General features: G+C 41.1%; 1 protein-coding gene across 1 annotated transcript in view; it reads left to right on the forward strand.

Annotated features, from left to right (window-relative positions):
- Window positions 1-25,481, forward strand: part of CPS1 (carbamoyl-phosphate synthase 1) — a 91,810-nt gene that overhangs the window by 61,901 nt on the left and 4,428 nt on the right. Inside the window, exons 26-34 of the mRNA XM_009956383.2 lie at window positions 5,495-5,689; window positions 6,248-6,315; window positions 8,553-8,628; window positions 11,011-11,088; window positions 12,089-12,196; window positions 13,381-13,470; window positions 14,873-15,043; window positions 17,701-17,775; window positions 20,761-20,859. Coding sequence (XP_009954685.1) covers window positions 5,495-5,689; window positions 6,248-6,315; window positions 8,553-8,628; window positions 11,011-11,088; window positions 12,089-12,196; window positions 13,381-13,470; window positions 14,873-15,043; window positions 17,701-17,775; window positions 20,761-20,859 — 960 coding nt within the window. The remainder of the gene's footprint in view (window positions 1-5,494; window positions 5,690-6,247; window positions 6,316-8,552; window positions 8,629-11,010; window positions 11,089-12,088; window positions 12,197-13,380; window positions 13,471-14,872; window positions 15,044-17,700; window positions 17,776-20,760; window positions 20,860-25,481) is intronic.

The raw sequence follows: 25,481 nt of genomic DNA on the forward strand, positions 1-25,481 counted from the left end.
ACATGTGCTGAAGAACTTGCAGTCTTGGCCTCGCAATACAGTGGCAAGGTGATGGATGTGGTCCAGCATGCAGGCAGGTCGGGAAGAGGCATTGGAATTGCCATCAAACCAAAACATGTTCCAGCTCCTAATCCAGACATTGCACTGCACTTGTCTGTTAGGAGTTTTCAAGTGTTCAGAAGTGCTGATACTAAGAGGTGGAGGAGAGTCCCAGGCAGATCTGGTAATGGGAGGATGCATAATGTAAACAGTTGGTCACAATATGGAGAATATTGATTTCTTACCGGTAACACACTCATCTTGGACTTGAGGCTGAGGCATTCCAAGGTCCTTACAGGAAATTCAGCCCGCTTGAAATTCAGTGTGAGTTGTCCCTATAACTTGGTGAAGCAAATTTGCAGAACCCAGGTCATGTTAAATTTAACGATTTTTCTTGGCTCTTTTTCACAATATATGATGATTTGAGCTCACCTCCTTTGTGAATGGGTGCAAGTTTCTAAAATGATTTTATAACCTCGCTATGTTTTGATCATTCCCAAATTTGGAACCAAGCAAAAGCACATCAGAACTCAAGTCCCTGTCTCTAGGCTCTGTTCTTAAACCATTTACAAAATACTGCCTAGGACCATTTTTAGATTGCATGTTCTTACTCCCTTGTTTGTACGTGTTGTTTTTCCTCTTTAAATTTTCATAAGAACAGAGGCTGTTACTGGAAAACATAGATTTAGGACAGGCCAGAAGACTCTGGGTGGCTCTCTGGAGTCTTGAAGGCTGATTTTTGAATGCTTTTGAATCCATGAGGCTGAGCTCTCTAAGCATTGAACTCCTGTTTACTTAAGCAAAACTGAACTTCTGAACTTGGGGCACGGAGGAAACTGGTGTGACAGTTTGTCAGACAAGTAACACTGATGAAACACTGCATCTAATTACTGCAGTATCAAAGAGAAGGTAGAAATAGGTGATGGGGAAAAACTACTCATTTAAACATGTAGTGCTAGTAATTAGCAAGTTGGGTAAGAAAAATATGTGAAAAAAATGCATACATATTGAAACTTGCATTATTGTGCTTGTCACAGCAGGGCATGGTGAGTTTGATGGGAGATGTCGCAGTTCTCCAGGTCTAATAGCAGCATCCTGTGGTACCCAGAGCTGAAGGGGAAGAACACTGTTGGCAATTTCCCCAGATCAGCCAGCCATGCTCATCAGCTGGACTGTGCTTATGCTTCTGGGCATGTTTTTAGCCTGTCCTGGTCGTGAAGTAAACCAAAAAGTGGTCATGAGAGGAGAGAGGGCAGGGAGGAGGCAGCAAGAGCTGAGGTAGTGGGAATAAAAAGGAAGAGAAGAGACATGCTGGGAGTTTGCAGAGGATTCTACTACTATGACTTGGGTATGAAAACAACCAATCTGATGTTTGCTCTGGAGGTGTTAAAGCCGTCAGAGTCTGAGCCTAAACATCCAAAGCTAGGGTTGTGCTGTCTAATAAATCCTGAGATGAACAATAAATACTGAGCTGTTTTAGAACACTTTTCTTAAGTGGTGACAAAAGAGAATGGTATCCTTATGTCTAATTTGCAAGTAGGGAAACTGAGTCTCTGAGGAGTAGAGAGACTGCACAGAGTCATGCAAAAGGACATAAGCAGACCTGGGGACAGACTCCAAATCTCCAGCAGAGTGTAGTCTAAAATATATCATTTGCTCTATGTTGTGGTTTTGGTTTTGTTTGGGCTGGTTTGTTTTTTTTTTAAATGAGCAAGACAAATGCTAATATGCTATTAACAGAATAATTCCTCAGGCAAATGCAGTTGGAAGTCAGTCCCTAAGGAAACAATCAAGTTAATTCAGGATCAGATTCTAAGATCCCTCACCAATCCTGTGGATAACCATCTGTCTCAGCTTGTTATACAAAGCATGAATAGTGCCATGATTTCAGACCTATCTTTTAAACTCAGCCACTCATTAGCTTCCTCTAGTGTTTCAATGTACGATCTACAGGGAGAAATACACAAAGGTCCTGGATCATTGGCAAACTGCAGGTAAAACCATCAGCACATGATGGACACAACCCTTTGCCCTCAGTGGAGATAATACATCAACTCTAATCGTTTTTAGGACAACTATTAAGCTCAAATAGGTGCACTGACTTGTCTCAGTTTTTCCGGTTATTCAAATTGGGCTGCACTGGGGCACGACGCTACCAACAAGACTGAGGGGGCTGGAACCTGTCTACCAAGAGCTGCTCATGACTTCCCAGGGATGGATTCAGCTGTCCCTCCTTTTTCTTTCACTTGTGTCCCTTTTTGTCTCTCCCTCTCCAGTCGACGTTCACAGCTGCATTGACTCACTGGAGACTGAACTTTGCACAACAGAGCTGTGCTTTGGAGGGAAGTTTAATTTACTGTGAATGTGCAAAGTTAGATGGTAGTCTGAGGACAATAATTTAAAAAAAAAAATCCCTCCCTCAGATTTATTGGCTTTTTCTTTCCAGAGAAGATGTTCCCTTTTTATTTTACTAACTACCTGCTTGAGGGCCTCTTTGATTCTTTCTCAGTTTCTAGGATCATTCTGAAACAATTCATAAAACTAAAGGAGGCTCTTAGGTACAATTTTAATGGTCTAATTTGTTTTCAAATTCAGGGATAAAGAAAACGTAACTCCATTACTAATGACATAAAAGCAAGGTAGTAATAAAAAGAGTGATTTTTTTTTGTTGTTGTTGTTGTTATAAAGGGGAAAAATAAGCCTCTCTAGGCTTCTTTCACTAGATTGTAGATAGCATATATTTTAAAGGAAGTTATTAATCTTCTTTATAATTAAAATATGGCTGATGACAAAGTGATATGCAACGGAGTCCCTTTCTGTCTGCTCATATATCTCAGTGGAGCAGTCCTGTTCCCTAGCAGGGCAGTGGGCTGCTCTTTGGGCGAGAGCACACTTTGGGAATTTACAGCAGAATTTTAAAGGAAGAAGCAAGCAGCAGCTGGGTCTCAACTTATGTTTCTTTTTGAGTAAAAATGATTATATGATTCTTTGCTATCTGCTTGAACAAGCCATCTCTGTCTTGTTGGGGCTGGAGGCCCTAACACCATCCCAACTTTGATGCAGGCAGTGTGACTAGAATTGTTTTAAAGGGAGGAATAAGTGGCAGCTGAAGAGAAGCTATTAGCTGCGACATTCGCAAATATGTTGAGGATAGATTAAGATGTTGTTTGACCTTGGCAGCAAGGCTGGGTTGACTTGTTATCAATCAGGAGCCATTCCAAGCTGCAAGAACGGGTTTGCTTTATTCACTGTCTGGTTCTTGACCATGTGGACAATAAGGGGTCCGGAACTAGAGATAAGTACTGTATTTTGGATGAGTCTGGAAGCAGTAAGGAACAGATTTTTTTTCTTCTGAGTTGGAGATAGCGAGCTCTGATGTTATGAGACAATGCTATGTGGGCACAAAACAGCATCTGTCCTTGCTCCACCCTCTACTAATGAGGTATTTTTCACTCCCTGTCCTAAGCTCTTTCAGATAGTTGCTGTTGGCCAGCAGTAGCATTGTGTCATCCTGTAGGTGACTGCATGGTGAAGAGAAAAAAATTATCTCCAACACTGTATATTAGCAGCAAATAATAATCTTGTAGATTTTGTAATAATAAGTGCTGCTTAAATGCCAGACTCTTTTACTGGCTTTTTATTATGGTAGGAAATTAACCACATTAAAGTTGAGCAGGGTTTGTACTGGCATTTATCATCTGGTTTTTTTTCTCAGTCATTTCTAGTCCATCCTGCTCTCAGGCTTACAGATCTGCACTCTAAATCCCTTTAAATCCCTCATTAAGTTCCTTTTCCAGGAAGGCCAGTGACGCTAACCACCTTCAGGAAAAATACACTTGTTAATTAAAAGAACATTGGTACTCTAAAAGATAGAGCCATACTATGGATCACTTGGTTTGTGATCCTCGTTTGTTAGAGGTGGGTAAAACTGTGTAAAACACATTTGGTTTAAAAGAGCCCTTCACTGCAGCTGTACTGTGGGCCTGATTCTCCTTTGGGTAAAGTTTCATCAGCTTTAATTTGGAAATAAAGTGCCTATTATTTAATTATCCTCAATTATTACACAATCTAAACTTAATTTGTGTCCTCATAATTGTTGCAGATACTCTAAGGCCTTTTTTTCACTGTTGAAAATTTTCACACCAGACTAAATTGTACCTTAAAGCATTAGGGATTCTATGTAAAGAAAATGCCCATATTTGCACCTGAAGAAGGATGTGTGTTTGCAAGTGAGCTCACCTGCCTCTTGTTATTTGCTGTTTATTATTTCTTCATGTAAAATGGTGTGGTCACCCAGTGATGAATATAAAATGTGCCATCGTGGCTGGAGGATGCTGTGCTGCCTGTCCTGCCTCATCTTCTTCTGGAATTAAAGTGCTTGCGAATAGCCTGCATAGAAATGAGCGTATATGACAGTTTGGCTGAAATACTTGTTACTTTCAAATGCACAACCAGGAATGAGGAGCTCGTCCGGAATAATGACAATGAATTAAAATGAAGTGCTAAGTGTAACCAGAGTAATTCACTGCCGCAGGCTGTCTGATGGATTGGGCTCGGTTGAAGTAGCCTCTGCTTTGCTTTGTACAGGCCAGCAAGGGGTCAGAAGTGAGCGGTCCTTAGAGGCTGTCAGCTGAGGCTAGGAAAGTATATTTGCTTAGTAAATAACCAAAAAAAAAAGAAGAAAAAAGAAGAATTCCAGTTGTTTCACATTTTTTCTGCTGGGGGTTACTGCTTTGCAACTCTGTAATAAAAACAGTGTGCACAATGTCTGCTACTCTGCAAGTCTCTGACCGTGACCTTGGGAGAGACTGTTTTCTTAGAAGAGCTGGACTCCTAAAGGCAAGTGCTCTAAAACATCTTTTTTGTTCAGGCAATTGTGTCCAAAGGTTGCAGCAGAGGCGTGGGAGTGGGATCGGTTGAAGTGATGGTGCCTGTGTCCACATGTGTAGGAGAACATGGGAGGGAAACCTCACCCCACCAAGTGGAGTTTTGAATTTCATTGTGCAGCATCATGTTTTCATAGTGCAGTGCCCTTCCTCTGCAAAGGAAGGGAGCATGGGTCAGCTCAGTGCTTGTCCTTACTGGGAAAGCAGAAGCACCTAAACATGACATGAAAACAAGGTAACAGTCTGTGGTTCTAGCAGAAGTTAAAATCTTGGCTTGATGTCAAAAGGCTTGTAAATGTTGCAGTTTTCTTTGGTTTCCTGGGGAATTTGACCTCCAGTTACTGCTGTCTGTTGAGTGCCATCCAAGAGGATATTGCTGATTTAGAGAGGCCACGCACTTTGAATCATAGTTTGCAGCCTGGTTGCCTCTGGATCAGCACAATTATGATCTGCCTTTGCTCATAGCAACCTGAAAAGTGAAGTAATCTAAATATTGGATTCCTCATTATAACAGCTCTTGATATTAAGCTAACTTGGATGTGACTCTGCTCCTTTCTCTCTGCCAACAGAGATGCAGTGGTTGCATTATTTCTGTAGGCGGGCAGATTCCCAATAGCTTGGCAGTGCCACTGCACCGGAGTGGCGTGAAGATCCTTGGCACAAATCCTTTGCAGATTGACCGGGCAGAAGATCGGTCCACATTCTCAACTGTTCTGGATGAGCTGCATGTGGCCCAGGCTCCCTGGAAAGCAGTCTGCACGCTGGTAAATTGGGATGTCCAGAGGGAAACAATGAAGCGGCTGGGAGTTGTTATGAGCATCTGCTCAGAGGGGCCCGACTTACCGATACCTTTCAAGATTCTAAAGACCTTTGACAGTGTTTTACTGCTGATGTTGAAGAACTTTTTTTATCCCTGTAAATTAATGATATAGCATCACTGGGAGTGGGGTGGAAACTGGAAGGGGAATGGCTTTAAGTCACCTTTACATTACATGGGATATATACCCAGCAAAAGTTACCACCACTGTCAAGCTACTCTATTTTTTTTTTACCCTGCTGGCCTTGAAAACTACTCTAGCAGGTGGAGATTGCAAAGGAATAGAGAGATGTCGGCACTGCTCTTTTATTCCTGGTGAAGCTCCATGGATAGAGAAGGTCTGAAGATGAGAAGTCTTTTATTACAGCCCAGGCTGTAGTCCCTGACTTCCTCCCCTGCCCCAGTCTTAAAGGCTAGTAAAGTGCAAATGCAATTACAGTTGAAATTTTGGTATGACTTTAAAATGTTTTCATGTTCACAGCATGTTTTTCCTCCCTTTCTTCAGAGAGATGCAGTTGAATTTGCAAGCTCTGTGAGTTACCCATGTTTGCTGAGGCCCTCCTATGTTCTGAGGTAAAGCTCAACCATCAGAGCTCATCAAGCTGAGGATATGAAGTACAAAAGCCTCTTTGTGACAAGGGAGGGTAATTTCAGGGGACATGTGGGAAAAAAATTATGCTAGGGGCACGCAGCATAAAGCTGCCCGTCTTAACAGGTGGGACAACTGCTCAAACCAGTGAAGGAAGCCGATGGATCCCTTATGTCCATCAGGCAGAAATCAAAGGTAGAACATAATCATAAGAATGTCTGTTTAGCTGCATTAGCTTTTTCGTATCTCAAGGCCAAAAACATGAACCATCTGCGACATTCCTTAAGGTTCTTGAGAACCTTGTACTAGCTGTACAATTAAGGCAGAATATTGTTTGTCACCAGGAAAAACAGAAGGGAACGTGCTGAGGCCGTTTATTGGAGTTGGCATCTTTTTTCAGAAAATGACAGCGCATCTTTTGAATTCAGCTTATTTGCTAAGCTTCTCTGCTTACAGGCATGTTTTATGTCCCTGTGCTGTGGCAGCTGCTTCTTTTTAATAGACATTGTACAGAGCCACACATTTCCAACAGCTAGATTTTTGAAGAAGTTACACCAGTACATACACACAGCCAACTCACATGTTCTGAATGATAACTCTTCTCTGCAAGGAGTTTCTTCATAGCTGGATGACTAGACACAGAGAGGCAGTTGGCTGGGCACAATTTCCAAGTGAAATTTGGGACAGAATCCTTTTCATATAAAACAGACAGATATCAAAGTGAAGAGGAACAATATTCATTTTTAGGGGAGAAAAAAAAAAAAAATCTATTTAAAAAGAGAAGGAGAAGAATTTCTTGTATGTTCAACCCTAAAGGAAATACAGTTTAGAAGAGACTTTTCTATCTTGTTTCTGAAGCTTGCGGTGGGGTTTCAAAGCAGTTAAAAACCAGCACTCGGATCAGGACGATAACTTAGAAATGGCTCCTGATATACATTCTCCAGTTTTTTAGGGAAAACTTCTTTTAGCCTCTTTTTTCCATCTGTATTAAATTCAGTATTAGCCCTTTCCATGTAAATATTTGCTAAAGGGTATTTGGACAGGTTAGGGGGACTTCAGGGAGAAAGATGAAACTGTAAAATGTCAAACCTGAGGAAACAGAAAGTGAAAATCCCTGGCACAGCACACTGCCTGGCCACTATTTGCAGAACAGCAGCAGGTCCATAGCTAGATTTCTTCATCCTTTGAACAGATACAGCCTTTAATATTTGCCAGTTGCCTTGGAAAACTAAATACATTTCCTCACTAGTCATGTACTATGAGTAACAGCTCACATCCTCAGTGGTGCTGCTGACATAAGTGCATGGATTTAGTTGAACTCTATTGATTTACATCAGCCGAAGAGGTAGTCTGGTAAGTATAATCACCTAGGTACTTGTGTCTATTTATCTGAGACTGAAGTGACAAATTTCATGGGATAGATACTTCCTCCACTTTTCCCCACAGCCTCTGTGGGCTTGCCCACCAAAGCAAAGGGGAAGCTGAGTGTCAGTGGCGGAAATGACCAATATAATAGCTTTTTTTAAAAGATTCTTGTCTTTAGAAGGGTCATGAATCGCTGACTCTTGACCCATGTTCTCCCAGGTCTCCCTCTCTGATATTACTGACAACTACATTTCAAAGTAGCTTTCAGATACACTGTCTGTATTTGCTGTGCCTCTCCCTTCAGGACTAAGGTGTTAGGGGAGGGGCACAGTGAAATGGCTGGCAAAGAACAGCCCATTCTCATCTGCATTTACATTGTTGCAACTGTCACCAGTGGCCTATGCATTCGTCGCTTCATCTGTCACTGATGAGCTACAGTGAGCAAAGCTTCAGTTTTGTCCTGAGCTCACAACTAACCTGCCCATATGGTGAAAGTCTGGGTCCTTAGTGGGGCTATCTGGTTGACTAGCCATCTCCTCCAGCTTAGGGGGATCTTTAAAAGATTGGGGAAAAGGGGTTTTGGCAGCAGTGCTAAGGCTACACAACCAGTTCTTTGATTCTTCATTGTGGTTCTAGAGGTTGCCTATCTTCTCTGCGAAGTATAATGGAGGTTGATTCAGTACAGCTCTGCCTTCCTTTCAGTCAAGAATGGAGCAAGTGGCTTGAGGCAGGAGCTTGCTTGGCTAGTCTGTCATACAAAGGCAGCTGGCAACACTGCTGTGGTGTCTAACACTGATATCTCCCTCAAAGTCATGAGGGAAGCTGACCTGTTTTCTTTTCTTTGCTATTCCCACAGTGGGTCTGCAATGAATGTAGTATTTACTGAAGAGGAAATGAAGAAGTTCTTGGCGGAAGCCACCAGAGTCTCTCAGGTACCAGTCTTCATGCTGCTACTGCTTTGTCATCTTGTGTTTGCTGTATTTGTTTCACCTCTACTGTGTTTTCCATCTCTTTGTTTCTGTATTGTGTATTCCTCTTTCCCTTCCTTGTTTGGGGAGGAGTCAGTGGAATTAGAGTTTAACTCCTCAGTTTGTTCCGTAACAGGCTGACCATGGGAGCGTGTGCAAGCTTCCTTACTGATACCACTGGGATGGTGCATGGAGCAGGGTTAGCAGTTAGCTGTTGTACCCAGGAATCCATTCCTGACCGATCAATTATATTAATAGCTGTAGGCTAGTGGGCTGGGACCCTTCCTACCCCATCCAAACTTGCTAGTAGCAGGTTATGCCAACCAGCATAGAACTGATAGCATCTTTCACTCCATTTCTGAATTGTTTTGCCTGGCTTCTTTGAACAATTTACAACTTCATCCTGGCATCTTCTCTCCCTTCGTTGTGTTTCCCCACACATTCACCAAAGCAGACCAGGCAGCAGCCTTAAAGCCAGGTTCTTGTGGGACAGATTGCTTTCTCATGCCGTTGAGTGGCTTTATGATGGTAATGGGTACCCTACAGGAGGCTGAAGCCCAAGAAGGTGACCCTTTGTCAGTGCAACTTGTCACAGCTTGATTTGCTTGAATTGGGCAATGTTGCTCTTCATTGCTCAGGGGTTTCATCCCCGGTACAGGAGGCCCTGCTGGGAGTTGAAGTTGTAGAGTCTTGACAATACATGATGCATTCCTAGGGGAAATAGTGGGTGTTCCCATGGGATCCTTGTGATGTCTAGTTCTGCTACACAAACAAGGCATTGATGCTTGCTGCAAACATGACCAGTTGTGCACTATGAGTCTTTGGGTGCTCTGGCCCTGATTCTGCAGAGACTTACACTAGATTTACATTGCTAAATTTTTCCTAGTGTAGTCAGGCTGCGAAGGAAAGACTTCTTTCTTCATCTAGTATTTTAAATTGACAAAAGCTACCGTATCATTGAAGCTAAGCTAGAAAAACACAAACCAGAACAAAAGTACTGTATTCTGCTTCTAATCTGGGGAGGTTGTTGGGTTTTTTTGTCTTGTGAAGGCTTTGTGGCCTGTGAGTGGTTCCACAGAAGCTAGCAATGTTACTTGTGAGCATAAAGCTGAACACAAGCATCTTTGTGGGATACAGGCTTCCTTTTCCTGGTTACAAAGCCTTACCTAGTTCTGCTTCATCCAACAGAGCATCTCCGGATAAAATACCTGACCAGCGTTGTTCTGTTGTTTTAGCTACTTTGCTGTTATGGTGTTGTGTCATTATGGCATTTCTGTTGTCGGTGATGTTCAAAACTTCTTGTGCAAGTTGAGACAGATTGGAGTAAACAAGGTTGTACGCTCATATAAAATTTTCTGGTGAAAAACTGCATCAAGAGAGAAAGTTACAGGACACAAGCCACTAAATTTATGAAACAGTGTAGGCTGTGGCATTGTCCTTGCCTGTGAATTTACCCTTGCACTGATAAATGTAAGGAATTGTGTCTTGTAACTTTTGGAGTTGCTTTATGTTTTTTCAAGAGGAGCCTTTTGAGCATGCATAGACTGTCATTTATTCCATTTTATTCTCTAATAAATAACAGGCAGTTAATAGTGGATGGGACAGGTAAAACGTTGAGACATAAAGCTGGCCAGAAAGAATGTGGATTAGATTTTTTTTTTTAACCGTCTGATGGAGCAGGTGGCTGGAAGGAGAAAGCATTAGAGGAGAGTGGGAAGTGTGTGCTAGCGTCCCAGAGATAGGCAGGAAGAAGAGGAAGGAAAACAATGTATACTACGGAACATATTGAGAGTCAAGGACAGGGCATTCCTGGCCAGCTATAATTAGTGGCAACTTCTCACAGCAGGACTTTGGAAGCCAGGCAGAGAAATGAGAAAGGAATGGGTCAGTTGCCTTAAATATATGACTCTTTAAAATAGCAAACAGCCACTATGCAAAGACATTAAGTATGCCAAGGATCGATTACTTTGTGAAGCAGTATAACCACTGAGGTAGCGGGGAGGATCAGAGGGAGGAAGAACTAAGATCTTGAAGGTAAGGACTGTCTTTGGGAAGAGGTCACTGGGCCCATGCACTCTCTTCTTTTTGCTATGATCTCACTTAAAAGCTCCTTGTGGTTTTGCCCCAAATTTCCCTGTTATGGTGGAGTCAAACTAATGCATCAGTGGTTTGGGGAAAATATTTCTTTTGCAAAGTACACTTAAGTGTGGAAATAAGGATATTAATAGATTGGTCTTGTGGAATTCTGCTTCCAAAGGTTTTCCAGTGATGAATAGTGGAGTGCTTGGATGGTCCCCAAATACTCTCAAGTGAAAACTTTATTCTTTTATCTTGTATTGATGACAGGATCACCCTGTGGTGCTCACTAAATTTATTGAAGATGCCCGTGAGGTGGAAATAGATGCTGTAGCCAAGGCAGGAAGAGTAAGAACTTTGCTTTTCTTTAATATTAAATTTGTTTATCAGGATCAGAGATTTGCAAAAATGTGTGGTTTGAATGATTTACTGTACAGCCATGGATTCGTGTGAGAAGAGTAGAGAAAAAAAGAAAAGATTAATTCATCTTAGGATCAAAAACATCAGGTTCGAAAAGCTCAACCTACCTTGTTGTGTACACCTAAATAGTTATTTTTTTTAAACATTGCTTAACCACGTGAATGAATCCTTTAGAATATAGTTGTTACTCGATTTGAAAATCACTGGCTTCACAAATTACTTTCATCAAAGTTGTATCAGCATGTGGTACGATATTACCACCATTGTTTTATTATTGCATCTTCACCTTGCATTTCATTACTAGCCAAAGACAATTCTCACCAAAAAAAAAAAATCACAAACTCCTCATTTAACAGAAATACTCCGTTTTCACTTTTCATTTTTAACTAGCTGACAAGATCACTTTTTCGGTATCGAGGTAGTATGCTTTGATGCAATTCATTCATAATTAGATCCTTAGGCCTGAATTTCCTCTGCTTGCTTTTCTTCATTATTAAAACACCACAAAACTGTGTGGGAAAAAAAAATATACAAATGACGTTAATCCATACTTGTTTCTATTGGGGAATGACAACTTTTGTGTGTTCGTGGCAAGCAGAACTTAGAGAGTTCTTTTAAAGCCTAATTAGCTTTTACGTTCTGCATGTTAGAGAGAGAAAGGAAGCCTTAGGATCTCCAGACTGTGATAGGTTTTATCACATTCACAGTTTCCTTAACCATAGTATGAAAGATACTAACATGATCCCATTGTTCATATGCTTCAGGCTATTCCCCCCAAAATCATGGGAAATTCCCTTTCCCAGCCCCACGCCCCCTATATCCTCTTTTGGATACAGCTCTGTTCAGGAGACTGTGCTGGCCTGGAGATGAGGAAACAGTTCATGAGAGAAGGTGAGGTGACTAACTTCTCTCTTGTTACTGTATGCAGGTTATTTCACATGCTATTTTAGAGCACGTTGAGGATGCAGGCGTTCACTCTGGAGATGCCACCCTCGTGTTACCCACACAGACTATTAGCCAGGGAGCCCTGGAGAAGGTAGGTGTTGCACTAGCACTGAAAAGAAGAAAGAAAATAAGAATTTGAATCTACTTTCAAGAACTCAATCACAAATGGAGAAATCAAATCGCTAATTTTTTTTTTTTTAAAGGTCAGTGTGCTATGTTAGTGTGCCCCCTGGGATTTGCTACACTGTACATGGGATCATCTGAACTCTATCCTATTAATTTAAGCAGTAGATGTACATGCTTTCAGACCCACTGTATTTTTTTGTTTCATTCATTTAGAACCAGCTTCCATAGCAGTACAGGATTGTCTAATTAATATTTATGCCACAGTTCACTTTCACTTCCTTTTCTTCCACAATCCCTAAATGATTAGATCAAGTGTATGGCTTTCTAGCTGCCTGCTTTTCCAGAAAGGATATCAGGATGAATGAATCTCATCTAATGTTCACTTTTTCCTCTTTCCAGAATAAACCTAGTGATACAGAGTTAGGTGTGAAAATGCTTTTTCTAAATGAAATGCGCCATCCTCTGTGATGTCATCCTGTTACGGGTTTGTTTGGAAGATAGCAAGAGCTGTAATGCAATGGTCTGTGCTCCAGCTCTGTTTACAAGGATGTTGAAGGCCTTGTTTCTGAAAACAGTCATCTCCTGGCATAAAGCTACTCAAATGCTTGTACCGAAATGGCATGTGATTTCTAGAAAATAAGACTGTAGTGTTTTCTCCCAGTATGTTCCAGAGTATATCTGCTGAGATACCTCTTCATGATGTGTGATGGGACAGGCACATTGGTGAAAGACTTTTGTGACACTTCTAAAACAGAGTAGTTAATCTCAAATGGCAAAATGTCGTTAATCATTATTTCACCAACAAAGTTATAAAGGCTCCAGTGTGCAGTGTAGGAATTGCTACAGACAGAAAAGGCTTTTATTCTCTCTTTCTCCTTCTTTTCCCTGGTTTCTCACACACACGCACACACAAAGCTGATTTTTACTTTTGCCCTCAGATGGTGCTTTGGGCTCTAGATTACCGGGCGAATTAAACATGTTTGCTTCTGAAAGATAATGCTACTGCAAAATGAAGGTATAGAGGAAAAATATGCTAGGGCAGACATACACGACATTTAAAGGATTTGACATGTGATTTATTGCCAATGACGGTGTCTATTTTGTGAGACTTATTGATTATGCATACACTTACTTTATTTCTTTTTATAGGTAAAAGCTGCTACGAAAAAGATTGCAAATGCCTTTGCTATCTCTGGTCCATTTAACATTCAGTTCTTGGTGAAAGGAAACGATGTGCTGGTAAGAGCTCCTCTGAGTGTTGGAAGAAATCTGACTCTGCTCTGGATAGTTAGGTGCATGGCTCCTGTGGTCCCTGCCATGGAAACTCTGTGGCAGTGGCAGCTGTGAGTTTCTAACCTGCCTTGTCTGATGATGTGTGGCTCATCTGTGCCACCCCTAGTCATGCAGCTCTCCCTGTCTCTGTGGGAGAGGGCATCCTCCCCTGCCTTCACATTAAGGGTGATGTGAGTCTGGTTGCATTGTCTGTCAGCACTAGCTTTGTTTTGCTGTGAGCTGCTGTCCTTGCCAAAATCATCAGTTTTAAATATGATGGACAGCACTGGAACCTGTGCCTCATTCTGTGAACTGAATATCATTGCTTTTAGATGTCAGATACCTTCTGTCATAGTTAGCTATTTCAATCATTAAAATAAGCCTTCCAAGCCGTTGGTAAGAAATCAAGACAATTTAAGTGTTTAAGCCTTTAATACAAGCTATTAAGATGGTTATCGACATAGCATGGTCCTAGTAGCTGTCCGTAACAGAAGTACAGCAGATGTCTGATCCTTTATGGGTACTGTTGGCTTTCTGTTGCTAATGGAAGAAGGCCAGAGGAATGTGAGCAGAATATGAGGAAGTGGTGAATGGAAAGAAAACATGACGTGATACAGAAGAGATGCATTATTGGTGAAAGATCCTGTTTGGGCTATTAGTTGAGAAAAATGTACGTGTTAGTTGAGAAAAAAGGTTCTTCACCTTTCTTCTGTTTCCCGCAGTTGTTCAGAAACTCCACGGAGAGACAGAATGGAATTTTTCTTTTCTTGCCTTTCCTCATCTGTGCTTGCCTTTTCTCTGGATAATCTCCCCCTTTTCCATTCTGTCTTAACTTACATGTTTTTGCTCCCCTTTACTCCCCCTTCATTCTCGCTTACAGCAATTCCTCTTTTAATAATGAACTCCATGGGTCACTTCTCAGCAGGATGCAGAACTTTTGTTTCTTGCTTGGGTCACTGAATGTCTTCTGCGCATAGAGAAGGAAAGTCGGTAAGGGTAGCCCGGTCATTCAAGATGTGCTTTTAAAGGTTGTACCTACTGCCTGTGCATAAATTTCTATGCCTCTTGCACATTAAGATAGGGTGCAGCACAATACGTTTTCCGAAGCCTATTCTGGGTTACTCTCAGGTCTAATTTTCAGACAACAGAGATGAAACTCAGTTGCAGGGCATCAGGCTCCTTGTGTCTCAAGCTGACCACTACCCATCCCTCATTGCTGTTGTAATATTGAACACAATTTCTGTCTCTTATTTGGCCATCTGAAGACCATCTCTGCCAAGAGGAGTAAGGACTGATTTCCAGAAATATGAACAAATCTATTAACTGCACAGTGCCTCACTCTGGTATTTCTCCTTTTCAATTCCATCAGGTGATAGAGTGTAACTTGCGGGCCTCACGCTCCTTCCCTTTTGTATCGAAGACTCTGGGTGTGGACTTCATCAGTGTGGCAACAAAAGTGATGATTGGAAAAGAGGTTAATGAATCATCCCTCCCCACACTGGGACATGCCATTATTCCATCCAAATATGTTGGGATTAAGGTATGGTTTCCAAAAGAACACCAAAAAACCCCACAACAGCGACAGCATCTAGCACGTTAATAGGTAATTAGCTCTTTAAGGCGCAGAGAGAACAATTTACTCATTGGCCAGAGGCCAAATTGACCTTTTGTGGTTTCTGTCAAGATAATGTATGTTGGGAATTTTTGAGGAAAATCAAAGGAGAATTATCCACGGATTATTAACAAAATCAATCTTCCTTTATTTCTTACTTCTAACCTTCTCTCAGTCACACTTATGAACTGTGTAATAGATATACACTTGCACAATTGAACACTGAAGTTCAGACTGTTTCATAATATTATCTAAAATGTGTATGGACATGTACAAATGTGTGTGGACATGAGGGGCCACTGTGTTTTGAGTGGCCCCTCAATTTTATCTTCAGGATTTGGGACAAAGGCTGTTGAATGAATAGAATCTCCTTTATATGCACCACCAGTTAAAATGGGGATAAAAGTCTGGGATCCTTTGATTTCAGTGGGGGCAAGATTTTACTTTCTGTGACTACTAGGCTTGTATAATCACCCAAGATATAAAAGTGTACTGTAGATATTTTTGAATGCTTAGTGGAAGAAAAAAAAAATAATTGAAGTTCCTAATCATAAAAACCTAGAACAGTGGTGAAGAAAATACCGTGGATAAAGAGAATTGTTTATACAGCAACTTTCAAGCTTTAATAGCTTCCTTATCAGTGAAAATTGAGGAAACTGAAAACACCTAGCATCTTTCTATGAATGAAATGTTTAGAACTATTAAAATGCAAGCCAAATCTGTGGCCCAAACCACCTCAGGTTATTGGCAAGCCAGTTAGTCTAGTAGTATTTTGATGCTACAGATAAGCATTATCTGAAATTCTTATTGGAAATATTTTTATTTTTGTCAGCCGTATTTGTTTTTATAAATTCTATTATTTAGACCTGGGGCTTCTGCACTGTTGTTAGCTAAACTGTCAAGAGTTTTGTCTCTCCTGGGAATGCTGGCTACAGCGTGGAAAACCCAGCTATATTCCTAAAAACTTCACCCCAAAGCCTTTTATACTGCCTGTGTTCTGTGTGGATTTGTTAAATATAGAAATCTGCTCAAACCTTTGGAAATGCTAAACTTTGAAAATATTCCAGATAAACCTTGTTCTCTTTATTCATGTGTCATATTTTCTGTCCTCTTATATTTTTATTGCTAGGAACATTTCATGGAAATGAAATTTTGTTTCTCCAGCAGTTCTTAAATGCTCTGAAAAGAGCGTATGAAACTCTTTTCTTCTTTCTCAACATAGCTGCTCCTTTGTGAATTCAGAGTCTCACCATATTGGCTTTAGTGGCTGAAATACTGTCTTGCCATGTTTGCTTGCAGAGTGACACAAGTATCATGGCCTGATCAAGGTTAAATCCTGGATAGAGCGTCACTGACTAAATTTTAAATAGGATTTATTTGCTGCTACAGTTGTCTGCTCCTACTGATGCATTTTCATGTTCATGGCAGAGAGAAGTTAGGGACCTGATGGAAAGTTTTGTTGCTTGCTACCTTTCAAGACAATATGTGCATGAAAAATAATCCACCTTGACTGCCATATCTCAGCTTGAGACTTTAGGGTTGACCGCTGTAAAATAGAAGAAGCAAAACTGATCTAAAAGCCATGAAGACACATGACGTTTTTTGAGATACCTTTTGCAATGAATTTCTGCTGTCACATTTTAGTTGGTCATTGCTGGGTGTCATGGAACAGCAGCTGTCTTGTTTGCAGCGTCACCCTCAGACTTCCAAGAACAGAATTATATCTTTGGTTTTAAAAAGAGATTACTTTTAACAGAAAGGGTGCTGTCTTTATGCAAATGCCATGAGCAGTTTAAGATGTAAAGAAACCCTACAGAAAATTATTCCATAGCAGGAAATTTGTTCAATGTTTGCCACATGTTGTCATTTGCCCCTTAACAGAGGATTTCTTTTACTTCCTTTTATTTTTTTTTTAAGGTTGAATTACACAAGAGAGCTTGGAGACAGCAGTGGCTTAAGTCCTCAAATAGTGATAAGGATGAGGGGTTTCAATATTCTCATATAAAAGAAAGAAAAATGACAGATGAGTATTTTGGGGGGAAAGTAAAGTCTGAAAATCATTTGCCATGTTTTATCTGGTTTACACCAAAACACTGAGTTCTTATGGAATGGTTTGATTCCTGTGAATGAAAAATTTCCATTATGCCTGGTAACCATCAAGTTGGAGAACAACTTTCTCAGAAAAACTGACTGGCTTCAGATCGTATCTCTCCTTGTTTTATGAATTAGATGCTTCACAGCCTTTCTGTTTTAAAATGTGTCCTAAAGATGATAGTGATAGTGGGCTACCACAGATTAGAAATCTGCCATCAGAATGTGAGCAGGAGTGCAAGATTTAGAAGGATGATTTATTGATAAAATATATGTTTACTTGTTCCAGGCTGTCATCAAGATGGTGGGGGAACTCATTTGCCAAGTACTTATTTGCTTATCGGCCTTGACTAGTGCTTTTTTAGATTAATTCATGTCTGTCTCTTTCTGTCACTTCCAGGTGTGGCTGAATGGAGTTTAGTTGTGTTTTGTTTTTCAAATGATCCATTACATTTTTCATTCTCTTTCTCCCTCCCTCCTCTTTCTTTCACCAGGCCCCAATGTTTTCTTGGTCCCGGCTGAGAGATGCTGACCCTGTTCTCCGATGTGAAATGGCCTCTACTGGGGAGGTATCTTTCAGATCTGCTTTTTTTTTTTTAAACCAAGTTGCCTTTAAACATTGTGAATTTTGAAAGGGATCTTATTAGTGCCTGCATCATGATGGCATATGTAACTTCTTCAGAAAATTGAAAACATCTTTATTAGCTGTAAAACCACATTGTCCTAGAAAACCCTGTTTATTCAGCCACTGGATGTCCCTCTTTACCTGCATGTTAGCTCCCTGAGTTGGACCTAGTTGGTGTGACAGCCTGAAATAAGTTTCTTAAAAAAACCAAATCTTAGAGTTAAAAAACAAATCTGAGAGTTGTCAGGTTCTGGGAGGTTTTCTATGCATCAGTCTGTTTTATGAATCATCCACTTCTAGACAGACAAGTGCTTACAGCTTTCAAAACCCCCCCATCAACATATGCCAGAATAGCAATATCAAGAGTCTAGGTCATGAGCATTTGGTCTTAGAATGTGCTAGTTACTTAAAGGCAACAAATATGTGTGGTGATATTTTTCTTGTTGCCTGGTAACCATCAAGGCATGTCCCAAGGTGCAAAAGGCAAGAAAGAGTGAATAAAATGTGGTAGCTGAAGTATTGACTGTCGGTAGGGTGAGGGGGAGACTGGGCTACTTTACCTGCTTTCTGTACAGCAGGGCTCTGAGATGCTTCTGAAATGTCTCTGGTGTGCACATGGTGCACTGTAAAGGTACAAAGCTGTTCCTCTTCCTGCGTAGGTTAGGCATTGATGGGAGCCCTCAGCGCTCAAGGGGTGCAGCTTTCCATCTACATCATGAGCTCATCTAGAACAAAGAGGTCGGTCTGGGTTATTGCTGAGCTGTCAATAACTGCCATAGATATGTCCAAGCTATCTTTAAACTTGCTTGCTCTGTTACTTCTAGAAGAGATGCAGTAGCAAGAAAATTATTTGGGCTCAAGAGCCCACTTGAAGTGGTTAAACGCTGAGGCAATTAGGTTAGACTTAACTCTGCTCTACCATAGCTAGGCAGGTGGCAGAGCCTGGGCTGCTTAATTTGCTATGAGCTCGGATATGTCTACATGAGCTGTTTTCATTAGGAAAGACTTACTATTTTACTGTGAAAAAGCACTATAGCCAAATACAAGGTAAGAACAGCCTTAGGTCTCCTACGTCTCTCCAGAATTACTTTTTTTTTGCTTTTCATAATGTGTGGGAAATCAGTATTGCGGCTTTCCTTTCAGTGTGGTTAATGGGCAGAAAAAAGACCATTGACTTCTGTGACTTCCTTGTTTTCAGAACAAAATTGACTACAGAGACACCACCCCCCTCAAAAAAAAAAAGGAATAAAAATGTAGCTAAGAACAAGAATTATTTTTCTGAGCTTTATGTGAAGTTAGAGATTACCTTGGTTGTAAAGGAGGGGTTATTAACTTTTATGAGTTAGAAAGATCCATATTCAGAAATGCCATAAAATGTGACAGTTATGAGTGAAGTAAGGATAATAACTTGCTTTGGGTAAAATGCTCAATTATTCCTCAAAGATATTTTTTACACAAGCAGCTTGATTTGAGCTTGAATTTGTCACATCTGTTTGGCAGAGATGTATTTTGCTGGAAGTCATGTACCCACAACAGTAGAAGATAGAGTGCTGGTGGTCCCTTTGAGTACTGTGGCTGTTTTGACCACACCATAATGATAATCCTCTCCTGGCAGGCTGGAAACCCGTGGTCCAAGCCTACAAGGCAGGGGGCTGTCCACCACCCTAGAAAGTCCAGGGCATATGTAACCCCTCAGACAGGTACAGCATAGAACAGACTGAACACTCAAGGATGAGTTTTTAGAGAAAAGCTGAGACACTTAGTTGGCATGATTTTTAATTTCTTTTTTATTTAATCACTTCCCTTGTGGGATTTTTGTTTGGGTTTTTTATTTCAGAAAGTCTGACAAATCATCATTTGTTGTTCTTACGTGAAATACTGGTTTCTGCTCACTGTGGTAACAGTGAGACTATGAATGTGAGGCCTTGCTCTGTGATGGAAGGGCCATCATGGAAGAGGAAAATGAGAGAGCAATTCTCAGTCAGCCTCTTTAGCCCATTTGTATATATGTGTAGATTTATTATGTCAAAAATAAAAATTGTGAATTTTTGCTTCTGACTGTTTTTTCACAAGTGTGGAGTTGGTCAGAAAAAGTGACAGTTGGGTTTTGTTGGGGGGGGGGGTTAACTTTCACAAAAGCTCATGTACTCCTCTCTTTGTCATCAGAATTCCAAATTTTGGTAAGGCACATAGTTTAGTTCTTTCAGAAAGTCGTTAACATATGACAGTCTGTAAGCAACTGAGCTTTACAGGCAGTTGTGAATGAAGAACAACTGCTTAACGGTTATTATGGATTTCTTTATCAAGTTTTTGTTTATATAAAAGAAATTACTACGAAGTGGTCTGATAGATTTGTTTTCTTAAGTACATACTAACGTTTTACTTGAATTTCGTACATTTGTGGACTTTTCATGGAGAAGTGTCTTTATATACTATGGTTTATCTTCACAAGAAATGCCAGAAGTACATGGCAGCACAAGCGCTGTCATTCTCCCGTTTTGCAGTGTACACACAGAGAAACCTACCTGCATGCAGAACGCTGACTGGTATTTAAGCATTATATAATGTTAGACAATTTGCAGTGCACTCACGAACATTGGAGCAGAGTCTGTGTACAGCGATTCCATAACTGAGCAGAAACCATTGTTGTTACTCCTTGGTGTGCTGTTTGAACCCAAAGCATTGCTTATTTCTTCATTATTGCTTCATTAAAATTACGAGACTTTTCTGCAATGAGTTCCTCATTTCTCCCCGCCACCCACCCAACACCCCCCCGCCCCCCGTGCTGGCTCTATGCAAAAGCAGTCTGACACTGCATGAAGTCAAAAGAACCTATTTTAAAAGTGTCATTCCTGTTTATTTTCAAAGCAATGTTTTGGGTTGGTTTTGTTTCTTCCCCTCGTGCCACCTTCTTTGTGCTTTTTCCCAGGTCGCGTGCTTTGGAGAGGATGTGTACTCTGCTTTCCAGAAGGCTATGCTTGCCACAGGGTTTACGTTTCCGAAGGAAGGAATTTTGATTGGAATCCAGGTGAGTCCTAAAAATCAAAGCTGAGAAAGAAATAACAGAGGAAATCAGTAACTGGTGCCTTGTTTTCATTCATGTGTCTTTATGGCTTAAATGTGTTTCTCTGCAATCCACCTTGAAGCCCAGTAAGACAGCAAGGAACAAACACCATGGAGAAATCTTTACTGGATTCCCTGGGTCTGGCCTGGTTTTTTCCGTTTGCCTTTTTTTCTTTTTTTTTTTTTTGGTCCCCTCTGGCTCCTTGTAGTTTCTACTGGGAGCTGCAGAAGTTTGCTGGGGGCAACCCCACCGGATTGCTGCAAGCAGAGGCCTGGAATCAGGGTGTTAGAAGCTACCTTCCTGCAGGGAACAAAGCCTGTAGATGATCACTTCAGAGGAATGTCCCAGATAGAACTTAGAGCCTGCTCCTCGCCAATCCTGACATACAAACTCCGTTCATCTGTACACTGCCTCTTGCCCTTTTGAAACGAGTTCCCTTCTGCCCACCCCCTCAACAGTGACACAATTTCCATACTGCAAAGCTGGAACTGCTAAGCTTTCCCCACAGATGAGTGCATTTCATTCCAGGCAGAGCTGTAGTGTCACTCCACAGTGTAGAAAGCATGATGTTGTTAGGGTATTGTGGGGCTGGTTATTGGTGTAACACTGTTAGGCAATGAGACCTCCACCAGGTATGGCACTATGCCACTCTCGTCATTGGAGTCACAGTGGGAATATACTTGAGTGAAGTGGGGTGAGGGATTACAGGACAATAGTATTCATCCTGCTTTTCTGGCTGCCTAGAGGCATAGCTGCCATTATTCCTTTCCTTGTTCGATGATGGTGCATGGCCAATATTGTTCCCTAACGTGCAGCTCCTATCGGCTAGGAGAAGTAACTCAGAAAGGAAAACCCAAAGCTACGTTTCTGTAGTGATGTTTCTGTATCTTGCCAGAGATCTCCCCTCATAGGCACTGCCTCAGACACATATTCTGCAGGTCTGGTGAATCCATAGCAGACTAGAGCTTGCACTTTATGGTTTCATCTCTTGCTGTGAGTATCCCTCAAAGTTGCTGCATGTGAAAGGAAGTTTAAATGGTGTCATTATGGCAGTGACACCAGTGCCATGGCTTTTGCAAACAGCCTTTATGTGAGGGAGTTCCTGATGGGTTTGCCTTAGCCACAGCCCTGCACCATTCGCAGTTCTGTATCAGTAAGGAGGATGTGTGTTTCAGGATGAAAATGTAGCTAGGCAGAAAAGCAAAAAGTGTTGGTTCTTTATCACAGGGTAGTTACCAACAGCAGGAGGTCCTGAAGTCAGATACACTTGTAAGCTTTAAGATGTGAGTATGTTCCTCAAAAAAATTCAGACATTTCCACTGCAACTAGAAGAGTCTTGGGCCCCATAAAAGACTGCCTCCTGCCATTTCCCTGTTGTGTCCTCCATAATTGCATAAAGCAAATAAAACAGAAAAATCGAATAGATAAATTTTCCTGCCAGACAACTGGGCTGTGAAAAATGTGTTGGGCTGTCTGTGGCTGCAGAGGATGTGAAAGAAGTGTGTGAAAATTGGCCAGAAAGGAACATGACTTCTGCTAAAATAGATTACGACTTAGTCCTTAAATGTACACATCTGTATGCACAACTGTGGATTGAAGCTGTTGCTCTCCATTACCTCAAATTACCAGAAAAGTCTTTGCTTGCTACCCAGATAAAGTTTAAAAGTTTACTGTGAAACTCCAGGCAGTTGGTACTATACATCTGCTGTATGTCTAATCACTGCAAATTTAAAAACAACATTTAAAAAAGGGGAAAAGAAAAGCCAGGAGAAGAAAAAAGGAGAGAGCCCCAGCGTTTATAATTTAAGCCTGTTTTCTTGGCAGCAGCTAAAAGGCACCAGAGTAATTTTAGCTATAGAAAGCATTTATGTATTTTGTCAGTATCTGTTGAACTCAACCAAATGTGCATTGTAGAAAGGTCTTAAGAAAAAAAAAAGGAAACAAAAAAACAATGCCAAAAGCTCAACGTCCCAAACTTTTTAAAAGTAACAAGAGTCTGTCCTTTTTAATGAGTGGTTTGCAGTTCATTTTCTTGCAAAAGAAGCTCAAAAACAGATCAGTTGCTTGAAGGTCTCTCTTCATCTTGGCATATATCTTACATAATTATACTCCGAAACAAGAATTGTAAAATTAATGCCGAGAAACACATACTGCTCTCTCATCACTCTGGAGTTTGTCACCTACCTACTTTTCAATGGTCTGTTTTGAAAGAGTGGAAATAAAGCCTCGTAAGAAGGGAAGGTTGAAATGCTGACCTAGACCTGATGTGTAGACTGTGAGTGGTCTTCTCTAACTATTACAGGCTGGAGGAAAGGGGAGCCCCTCACTGCAGAAACAAGAGGCCCAAGGCGGGCTGTGAACACCAGCAGCATTGTTCTCATTTTAATCACAAACATGAGGTCATCTGCCTCAAACTGGCAAAGTTGTCCATGTGTCCTGAAGGGAAATACAGGCTCAGAAGGACAGATACCAGGTCTCTCCGCTCCACGGTCGCGTAATGTTTAAATGTCGTTAGTGTGAGGGGTTGACAGGGTATAGGTCTCTCCTCAGCAGAGGTCCCTGGCTTTCAAACTGCAGGATGTTTTCTGCAAGGTGTTCTGGAGCACACGAGGCTTGTTCTTATCAGGAGAACATATACTAGTCCACTTAGTTGTCTCTGATGAAGGGTGCTATGTTTTATCTGCAGTGGATGGTGAACTCAAAATATATCCCGCTTTCAGAGGCTTCATTATGACTAGCATCTCACTCTAATTTTTAGACTGGACTTTTAGCTGTTGCAGAGAAAGAAAAAATAAGCCAAATGATCTGGAATTCTGCTTCCTTCAGAAGTATCTATGCTCAATACATTCGGGTTAAGCAGTACACTGCATCTTTATGCCATTTGCTGTTGATTATCTTGACGTGAGAGGGGGCTCTCTTCTTGAAGGTGGAAGTCAAATAGATGTAGTAGTAGACGTAACGATATTAGAGAGGGAGAACTTAGTCTCCTTGCAAATGTTTCGTTATGGGGTATCTTGCAAATCGAGGCAAATGGCTGTGCTGTGATCTGCAGTCCAAACAGGTCCCAATATATCCAGGTAATGAACCTAGCCTTGCTGAGGGGCTTCCACACTCAGGTACTTACAGTGGTAATCCTACTAGGGCCACGCAGCTATGTTGCTAACACAGTAATTGTCCTCAAGGTCAAACAGGCAAGCACTCCTGGACATCTGTGAGACAGCACAAGGGAGGTTGGGCAGCCAGCTGGGACCGCAAGCCGATTAGATTGTCATTCAGTTGTAACCACTCTGACATTGTGCAGGTTGAGGTTCCCCAGGATTTTAAAGGCCTGATGCTCTCCCAGGGTAAATGGAATACAGCCTTCTTGTTAGACAAATGAATCTTTGCCAGTTTATGCAAGCTGATAATCTGACCTCTTTTCTTTTTAAAACTCTGGGAAATCTATGATGCTGAAACCCTGAGTCTGCCATTAAAGGAGGGAGTAGTTGAAAAGCTCATTTTATTTTCTTTCCTGATTGGGCTATTCAGTGGTAGCGCTGGGATGGAGTGCATCTGTCTTACATCTGTGCTGATGACCACAAGATGCGGAAAACGTTGATGGAGTATTTTATTTTTAAATCCCAGCACTCCAAGTCTGTTGTTTGAAGGTAACCTTCTGCCTTGGTTCTTTATGTACAAGAATTTTTGCATGCTCCACAGCAGATTTGGATACAAAATTCAAGATTATCACAGGAGAGGACCTGGCTTTGTTTTGAGCTGATATTAGTGAGAACTGGCGTAGCTGTATTGAATTAACTGAGGATGTAGCCCTTTACAAATCGCAGGTCATAGTGGCAAACATGAGAGAGGTTATAAGAAATAGAACTTTTCCAATAACGGAAAAAGGATACAATTCTACAACCAGTATCTTCCATTAAATAAATCTGCTTGTACTTTTCACCTTTAGTAACTAATGGTTTCTTACACAGGTTCTTTCAGCCAGCTTGTAAATCTGAGGCTGCTCCAATGAAAGCTGTCAGCTTGCAATTTCTTTTCATGGAGAGGCTGTTTTATGTGTCACAAGTGTTCAGTACGTGTTTGATAGAAGTTTATAATACTGTTGTGAAAGCCAAGCCCCCTGACCAGAAGGCAGAACCGTTCTCTCTGACTGGGAAGCTGCCAATCCTGTCACATTGTATATTTATATTTTCCAGTTAGTGTACAGAACAAGATGGCTTTCAGAATGAGGTTCTTTCCAGAGTGCTCAAAAAAGTCCTCACAGGAAGTTGTTCACCCTTGAGAAGATTGCTCTCACCCATAAAGGTTAAACTATCAGTAGCTTCAGCAGGGACAAAGGAGCTTGCAATAATCTTACTTGCAAATGGCTAGATCATGCTAAAGTCAAAAGCAAGGTTTGGCCTGCCTTAGCAGTGAGAAGGGCATGCATTGCATCTGATCTTTGCATTGCTGTACCTTCAGCATCCTAAAGAAAGTTATGCTGGGATCAAATTTTCACTTATCTGTTGTTTTAAAATGGCTTATTCAAGTGCAGATGTGCACAGGTTATCTTATCTTTACTGCTTCTAAATTATGTTTGATCTGGTTAT

This window comes from Leptosomus discolor, chromosome 5 (assembly GCF_034619465.1).
Source record: "Leptosomus discolor isolate bLepDis1 chromosome 5, bLepDis1.hap2, whole genome shotgun sequence".
NCBI lineage: Eukaryota > Metazoa > Chordata > Aves > Leptosomiformes > Leptosomidae > Leptosomus > Leptosomus discolor.